General features: G+C 37.1%; 1 protein-coding gene across 1 annotated transcript; it reads left to right on the forward strand.

The window, feature by feature from the left end:
- The first annotated feature begins 1,869 nt into the window (after nt 1-1,869).
- Nucleotides 1,870-2,298, forward strand: LOC101617379 (60S ribosomal protein L31-like). The gene has a single exon (XM_045132924.1). It carries the CDS (start codon nt 1,888-1,890, stop codon nt 2,263-2,265), a length of 378 nt encoding a protein of 125 aa, XP_044988859.1. The 5' UTR covers nt 1,870-1,887; the 3' UTR covers nt 2,266-2,298.
- Nucleotides 2,299-9,566: the final 7,268 nt, after the last annotated feature.

A 9,566-nucleotide genomic window follows, 5' to 3' on the forward strand; every position in this document is an offset into this window, starting at 1 on the left:
ATGTTGGGTCACGGTCTTAAGGGCAAGCTTTAGGATGACAGGGAGAACATGGCATATGTAGAGGCTGGACATCACCTCTGACACAGCAGGTGGAAAACAGCAGCAGGAGAGTGAACAGAGATCTAGTAAGGGGTAGCTGGCTGTAATACCCCTAAGCCTGTCCCAGCCTGTAACAACACTCTTCCAGCAATGCTCAGCCTCTGCAGTTGCTACCAGCTGGGGACTAAGCTTTCAGATGACATGAATTTAAGGGGGACATTTGATCCAATCATCTCAGCTCATGACTGTTAGATTGACTCAGTCTAATGACTCACCTACCAGCAGTTGTTCCTTTATTCACCAAATGCTTCAAGCAGGAAATTCTCTCAAAATACTTTCTCTTTTTATGATTGCTATTATAATCTTTTGTCTCACAGCATGATGCCCATAGGACTTGCATGACTAAGCAGAAGACTTGAGACTCTGCTTTCTTGATTGTGACTTTGGAATGCCAATTAATATGGAGGTTGTCATAGAATAATCATTCCTCAGGAATATTCAGGTTCAAATCCCAAGAACCTGTGACTTAGTTCTCTTATGTAGCAAAGAGGATTTTTATATATAATTGGGTTTCAGATTTTTAAGATAAAGAGATCATCTAGGATGGGCCTAATGTGACCACAGAGCTCCTTAGAAAATAGCAAAAGACAGAAAGAGAATCAGAGGGGGGAGGGGTGAGGAGATAAGACCTGGTGGTTAGAGGTGAGAGTAAATACTACCAACAACAAACATTCTCCTAAGACTGAAACAATACCCCCCCACACACATAAGAACCAAGGGAGAGTGCTAGAAATTTGAATATAGTATGCTGCATGTATTGACAATGGAAGAAGCAGCCAGGAACCATTGGATGCAGTTGACTTCTAGAAGCTGGAAGTGGCAGGGAAGTACAAGTCTCCCTAGAAATAACTCAGGTCTGATGTCACCTTAATTGTTTAGTAAAAGCCAGCTAGAACTTATGATCACCAAAACTATAAGAAATAAATCTGTATGGATTAAATTTTGTGGTAATTTGTTATAGTCCAGGAAACCAATACAGTAGTTGAAAATTCAAGTTTTGCTCATCTCTGTTCCAAGCTTACTTCAGTGCTTCTGTGTGAAAAATGGTACTAATGAAAGTACTTGCCTGCTAAGACAATTGCTTAGCTGTGCTGGGAGATTAACAAATTCTTATCTGTGCTATATATTCTCTTTTGAATAGATTTTTAAGTGTAGCTGATATCTTTATATATTTTGATCCATGTAATTAGTACTTCCAGAATCAATTTTATTAAAGTAGTGTGCTCTCCAAAGGACTTAGTAATTTCAATGTGAGAATACTTTCTTCAACAAATACAAATGGCTGGGTTTCAAAGTTAAAGATGTTATTCAACTCAAATGCTAATAATGATAGCATCAAAAATTTACACCCTGTGTAATGTAGAAAAATTAAATACTTAAAAAGTTAAGACTATAAAGGTGCAGGGCTGAAATAAAAAGAATGGTTCAATCAACTATGGAAAACCTTTAATGTCAAGGGAAGTGGATCTGAATAGTTCAGACTGATTGTGTAACCAACCAAGTGAAGGCTGAGTCTCCAGTACGTTCCTCTGTACAGGCATGTAAAGCCAATAGAGTCACTGCAGTGTCTGCTCTAGGTACAAGCGGCTTTGAGAGGATTTCAGGCCTGAGCCAGCCCTTCCACTCTCTGGATGCTGACATTACGTTGTAATTATTCTTGCCTAGTAATGGTCCATCCTTTACTATTTGTACAGTATCAGTAAGAAAATTTAAAAAAAAAAAAAAAATGGCCGTGCTTTCCCTCCCACAATCCCTCTCACTCTTCCTTTCCAAGCTGGGCCCGGCAGAATGGCTCCCGCCAAGAAGGGTGGTGAGAAGAAGAAGGGCCGTTCTGCCGTCAACGAGGTGGTGACCCAAGAGTACACCATCAACATTCACAAGCGCATCCATGGGGTGGGCTTCGAGAAGCGGGCTCCTCGGGCCCTCAAAGAGATCCGGAAGTTTGCCATGAAGGAGATGGGGACTCCAGATGTGCGCATTGATGCCAGGCTCAACAAAGCCGTCTGGGCCAAGGGAATAAGGAATGTCCCATATCGAATCCGTGTACGGTTGTCCAGGAAACGAAATGAGGATGAAGATTCACCAAATAAGCTTTATACTTTGGTGACCTATATCCCTGTTACCACATTCAAAAATCTACAGACTGTCAAAGTGGATGAGAACTAACTTCTTGAGTGTAAAAATAAAGTTATAAAAGTTTTTTTTAAAAAAAAGATAGATATAGAAGAATGTCAATGCCCCATCATATGAATGATTATGATGAGCTACAGATTAAAGATACTGAAGTTTTTAACTTTCCTAAGACAAGGCAACTCATTACATTAAATTACTTTTTTACTTTGTAAAAAATATTTTACTTTTACTTATTTATTTGACAGAGAGAGAGAGAGAGAGAGAGAGAGAATGAGCGAGCCAAGACCTCCAGCCACTGCAAACAAACTCGAGATTCATGCGCCACCTTGTGCATCTGGCTAATGTGGGACCTGGGGAATCGAAGTTGGCTCCTTTGGCTTTGTAGGCAAATGCCTTAACTGCTAAACCATCCATCCAGCCCCAAGAGTTTTTATTTTTATGGAGCAACTTTAGGCTCACATGAAAATGAACAGGAATGCACAGAGGTTGCCCACTAATCTTTACCATTACACATTCAGAGTGTCATCAGTTTTCAACATTCCTTATCAGAGTTGTATATTTGCTGCAAGCTGCTTATGGGAAATAGTCAGCAATATTGTGAGCAAGCAGGGGACCCTGCTATATGAAAGCAACCAGCCTGACCATATGTGCCCACCTGTGCAACATTGGCACACAACCTAGGTGGGTAAACAATTGCCCTCTGATTGCTTATGAGATCACCTCAGTGGAAAAGAACCCACATTTGGAACTAGGAACCAAGTCAGAATATGGGGACCAATATCATAGATTCCAATGAGAAGCTCCCACTAGTTTTAGGCTAAAAGTAAGGCTATACCCATCAAAATCTTTCTAAATTAACAATTCTTATCCCCTTTAACCTGCCCTGATCACATTCTCCATTGGAGTCTGGGCAGGGAGGACAGAAATGATGGTACCAACACATGATCTATCCATACAAAGTTTCTACTTAATAAAAAAAAAGATTGCACTTGGAATTTTTTTAAGTCACTTTGTATATTCATTGTACAAAGTGATAGACATTTTTATTCAAGTGTATCATGTAGGTTGATGATATTCACCCCCATTCAGATGCTCTTTTTTAATAATAAATGTCTACCATAAGTTTTTCCTAGTGTTCACTAAATGTAAATAAAGCATTCTAGTAAGCAAGGTGCTTGTGATAGTTAATTTATATGCAAACTTCACTGGGTGTGGGATGACCATTGAGCTAGTAAAATGTTATTTCTGAGTGCGTCTGTGTGGGTGTCTCTGAAATAAAGTAACATGTTAGTCAGTATATTGACTAAGGAAGATCCACTCTCACTAGAAACAACAAAAGGTAGATAGAACACCTCTTCTCCTCCATTTTTCCTCCACTCTCCTCACTGTATCTCTCTCCTGAGAAAAGCCATCTTCTACCCAGATATTGGTCTTCCTGGTTATTGATCCATAGATTTCTATGCCTATAGTGGTCCCTTTCACTCCAAATTTTGAAGCCTTCAGACTCAGGTGGAATCCCATCATTAGATTTTGTGGTATCCCCGCTCAAAGATGACATTTTCAATTGTGAATTTTCAATTCCATACTCACACTATGGCAGGAGAATTGGCAGTCAGAGGAATCAGTTATGACATTCCCATATAGGCCTAAGAACTTTTATTATTAAAAAGAGACTTGGGGGCTGGAGGGATGGCTTAGTGGTTAGGTTCTAGCCTGCAAAGCCAAAGAACCCAGGTTTGATTCTCCAGGACCCACATAAGCCAGTGCATACAAGGTGGCACATGTTTCTGGAGTTTGTTTGCAGTAGCTGAAGGTCCTGGTGCACCCATTCTTTCTCTCTAGTTACCTCTTTCTCTTTCTCTCTCTTTGTCTCAAATAAATAAAATAATTAATTAAAAACAATACACTTCGTATATAGAATGGTTTATCAAGTAAAATTATGTGTGAATTTCTGTCAGCCCATAAAATACACAAATATAAGTGTGTATACATAGATACATACACATATATATCTATTTACATAAATGGCTACTTTGATCATAGTTTATAGTTACAAAATTCCTACTTGTTCTTGGCATTTTCTGACAATTTTTCTCCTTTAATGATTCCAATAATTTTTGTGGGGCCTGAAAGAATGTAAACCACAGGGTGGGAAGTAGCATCCTGAAGTATTAACTCCTTACACACAGACTGAGTGGTGCATTAGTGACCTCACAGTGACTACTGATGGAGGGTCCTAAGGGGTCTGGGGGTGAGGTGAGGAAACATAAATATAACCCAATGGGAATATGACAATTAGACAATAATATGTCTTTACAGTAAAGTTCACAATTAATTTAAAATATATAAAAATATGTCTCTTCAGTTCATCTTCCCATCTCTTTATTGGTATAAAATAGGGATCCCTTCATCTATATAACCAAGTCATAGCATCTGTTAAGTACCCATCATCAAATGAATGAATAAAGAAAATATTACACATACTAACAATGGAGTATTAGCTCACCATTAAGAGTAACATCATCTATTTTCTGAAAAATGGGTAGAGCTGATGAACACCATATTAAGTAAAATAAGCCAGACTTAAAAACAAAAACCTAATATGTCATTTTTTTTTTCTCATATGCAGAATTGTTTTAAAAGACATGAAAGTAGAAAGGGTAAATATGATCAAAAGTATGTGTATGAAATTGCCATGTGGAATCCCAGAATTTTATAGAATTAATATGGATAGAGTAACTCAATTACTTTTGCTAAACATATGACCAAAGGAGATTTAATATAAGCTGTCAACAATTTCATTTTGCTAATCTAGTCCTCTGAAAATAAGAAAGGGAATCTAAACTATATTGAAAGTATGCTTACAACAGCCATAGTTGCTTCTATGGCCTTGATTCACATTAAAGAAAATTTAGACTAGTTTATTCAATGTATTAATAGATCATTGAGGCATAGCTGAGCCTTGAGCCTTCAAGCCTTAAAACATAGACTTAAAAAAATTCAAACTAGGAGTTTTTAAGCAAAATCTGTTTATAAAATTTATATCCAAACTAAGTTAGCAAAGGATTTTTATCTCAAAGTTAAAAAAAGACTTCTTGCTAATAGAACCTCTACTCTCAGATTAGGAGAATCTTATCCACTTAAGAAAAAGCTGTTAAAACGAAACTTCACACATTATTAAATGTGATAATTTAACTGTGTTCACAATTATTTTTCACAACATGTTTGATAGCATCTTTTCTCATACTTATTTAGAGGAAAAATGTTTAGCAGTCAAACTTCTAAGAGAAAGAACTCATAAGAAAAAGAGAGAGAGCGAGAAGAGAAAATATGAATATAAGGAATTGGCTCAGACAGTTATAGAAGCTATAAAGTTCAAAGTATGCAGAGCCAACATTCCATTTGAGTGTGAAGGCTGGAGGACTCTGTAGGGTCAAGAAGAGCTAAAGACAACACTGGACAATGGAATTTTCTCTTACTCAAGGTAGGTACAGCCTTCATCAGATTGGAAGAGGCCCATCTACTCTAATGGGGGTAATCTGCTTTAGTTAGTCTAACAATATAAGTGGTAATGGCATCCAAAAACATACTCACAGAAACATTCAGAGTAATATTTGACAAATGTTTGGATAATCTTTGACCCAGTCAACTTGACACATAAAATTAGCCATCACAGTGTATTTAAATCTGAAATACGGCCATGTAGCCCAGATATAATCTATGCTGTCCTGTCCTTTGAGAACCAAATAAAATTCACTCAAATTCCATTCTGAGTGATGTGGATGCCTGGCTTTCTCCCCAGTCTTTCCAGGAATCCTGGGTGTGTGAGTGTGTGAGAGACTGACTTAAGTTATTCCCAGTCTGGCATTAAGCTCTGGCTTAAATTATCTTTTTAAAGGCTATCTCATTGTCCCATGTGTGTTTTGTCCTGACATCAAACTGCCAGCAAAGCTCAATACAGCTTCTTTTCCCGGTTCCCACACATAACAAAACCAACTCTCCAGTGATCAGAGTTGCCTGAACATTGAATGAGCTTCTTTAAAAACAATCTAGGTGTCCTCTTACCAGAAGCAAATGGTTGAAAGTCGAATGCACAGAAGTGAAAGATATTTTGGGGAATATTAGACAGAGTGGTGCTTAAATCATTTTCCTGCCCCTCAAGGATTTAATGAAACCATGGCTTCCTTTGCCTTCTTTCCAGACCTTATCCTTGCTCTCATCCACCCTGTTCACTTTCCTCTGCCTATCTGTGTTTTTCTTACATTTTGCAAATATGAACTCTGACTATTCAAGAAGACGTAAGGGATCCTTAAGAGACCTTGTTCATGCCCAATGTTGCATCCTTTCTCCCTCTCTCCAACCCATTCCTGTCATTGCTTTAGATGGGTACTTTCCCTGTTGTAGTAAAACACCTGAGTACAGCACAGCTTTGTGTCAATTCACCACCTCTCAACCACTGATAGTAGATAGATAAAGTATACTGGAGTTGCTACAATACACAGAAATTTCTACGTACAGTTGCTTCCAAAATTTATAATAAAGATTAGTCACTCATGTCTAAGTATAGAAGTTGTTTAATGTTTAATAAAGCTATGTTTCTCATTAACCCAAAAAATCATGATGAATATTTTTGTGTTTCAAAGAGTCACTACAAATAAAGAAATGAAACAAGGCTCCTGGTGATGGATTAATACTTGAAATCTTCTTGTTCTTTTTGGAAATGTAGGATAAAGATTATGGTTTGAAGTTCTCATGAATATTTTGTTTTGAGGTGAGACCTTACTATGGTGTCTATGGTGGCCTTGAACTTCTGGGCTCAAATGATCATTCTGTCTCAGTCTCCTGGATAATTAGGATTATAGTATAGACTCTTTGCACAGGCTATATGGTGATTACAATAGATATGTGCATGCTTGACATAATTCAATAATTTCCAACGTAAGAAATCTTCAAAATGAAAAAAGGAACAGTAGAGAGCTTCTTCAAATGGCTCAAGGGCATCCCTGTAAAACAAAAACTCAACCTGACACCATGCTTAAAAACTGAAAGACTGGGGCTGGAGAGATGGCTTAGCTATTAAGGCACAAGCCTGTGAAGCCTAAGGACCTAGGTTTGAATCTCCAGGTTCCACATAAACCAGTGGCACATGCATCTGGAGTTTGTTTGCAGTAGCTAGAGGCCCTGGCATGCCCATTCTCTCTCTCCCTCTCTCTATCTCTAATAAATAAAAAATAAAATAAAAAAAAACATGCAAGACTGTCTCTTCCTCAAGATCAGAAACAATGATCCATGGGAGATAGGGGAAAACAAATCTTAAAGGGATGGGTGTTGAGGGGCAATAGAACACATGAGACAAGAAAGTAAAAGGGGGGATACTGATAAGTAGAGGGTAAAGCAGGGAGTGAGTATGGAGATGGAAGGGAAGTAGAAGAAATTCATCCAAAACTAAGTATGTATGAAAATGTCATAAGGAAATCTGTTACTTTGAAAGCTAATTTAAGAAAAATTAAAGAGATGAAAGCAAATAAATAATGTAAAGTGTTCTACTTTCCTTATTCCTAATAAAACATGGTTCCATATGTCCTATCCAATGAATTAGGACCAGAAAGGACATAGCATTCATAAAAATTAGAAAGAAATATTTAAAACTATCCCCAATTTACAGATAAATTGCTATAGAAGACTCTAAGAATCTGAAAATGGCTGCAAGTAGGAAATTTATTCACCTTGCTTTCAGGATACAAGGGTAATATTCAAAAATCAGTTGTATTTTTCTATCTAGCAGCCAACAATTGGAAAACTTTTACATATATACATACATACACACATACATGGCTGGGTATGACCATGCATGTGTGTAACTCCTGTCCTGTCAGGAATAGAAACCAGAGAATCAAATTCTTGAATCTGTAAGAGATTCCATTGCAAAGAAAAACATGTAGATGAGTGATGGAGGGGAAGGCCTAATGTTCTCTTCTGTCTACTGCAAGCCACAGGCAAGTACAAGGGTTACCTCTGCAGCACACACATGTGTATACTAGTCACACATCCTACACACAGCACACTAAACCCCAAGGCAATGCAATCACACACATGAGAATAAATTCAACAACACCTCAAAATATAAATTTTCCATGAATGAATTTAACAAGAATGCAGTATCTGAATGTAAAAGTAGAAAAATCACTGAGAAAAACATATGTAGACCTAAATAAATAGAAAGGACTATCATGTTCATGGATTGAAAGACTTGACTTACAAATTTGTGACAAAATTATAAACCATACGTGGAAAACAATGATAGATTGGACTTTTGCAAAAGACAAAAAGGAAAATATCAGAAGCACATGTTTGCAACACATCTATCAAGGACTTACATATTGTAAAAGAACATTAAAAAGCAAAAAGTAAAAAACAAACAAACAAACAAAAAACACAACACACATCACCCAGGAATAAAGTGCCCAAAAGATTTGAACAGGCATCACAAACAAAGATAAATGGGTAGCTATTAAACATGTGAAATGATGCTTAACATCATTACCAACAGTGAAATGCAATCCAATGTGATGTGACTCCCTATCAGTTAAATTGGCAGAAATTCTGAGATGTGGTGGTAGCAAGTATTGTTCAGCATGGGAAGTAAAGGGAGCTTCCCACTACTGATAGAATTGTCTGAAAGAGTTAACCTGCTTGCCATATGATATGGAGCTTCAATTCCTTGATATTTATCCAAGAGAAACAAAGTGTAAGTATACCCAGAGACTTCATCACAATCCACACAATAACTTTATCTATAGTATGTCCAAACTGGAAGTGCCCTGATACCCATTAGTAGGTAAGTTAATAAAACCATTTGTGTTTTGTCAACACTATGGAATAGTATTCAAAAACACCAAGGGATGGTGTGTGGGGGACAATAAAACCTATTGGAATATCTAACCAGATGAATGAATCTCAAAATTTTGCTGAGCATAAGAAAGAAAGCGGGTACAATCAATAATTACCTGACTACATCTAAATGAAACCGTAAAGAATACAAACTCATTGTCAAAGAAATAAATGGAAGGAGATACAAGGCTCAGAAGACACAGAATATTTAGGAATAATGAAGACATTTGTTGGTTTGATAATGGTGATGATTTTAATATATCTGCATATGTCTGAGCTGAACAGATCTTATGGTTTAAGTATATGAAGTTTAGTATATTTCAATTATGTCTTCGTAGAGTTGAAAAAATTTAAATATGCAAAAAACTGGGCTTGTGGTAACTTTATACCTTTATTCTACTTCATGAATTTCAAAATCACTCTGCTCAGCTCTGCGAAAACTC

The sequence above is a fragment of the Jaculus jaculus genome, chromosome 13, assembly GCF_020740685.1.
Source record: "Jaculus jaculus isolate mJacJac1 chromosome 13, mJacJac1.mat.Y.cur, whole genome shotgun sequence".
Lineage (NCBI taxonomy): Eukaryota > Metazoa > Chordata > Mammalia > Rodentia > Dipodidae > Jaculus > Jaculus jaculus.

What these genes read in the sequence shown, in the direction of transcription:
- LOC101617379 (XM_045132924.1), top strand. Translation starts at nt 1,888, where the DNA reads ATGGCTCCCGCCAAGAAGGGTGGTGAGAAGAAGAAGGGCCGTTCTGCC.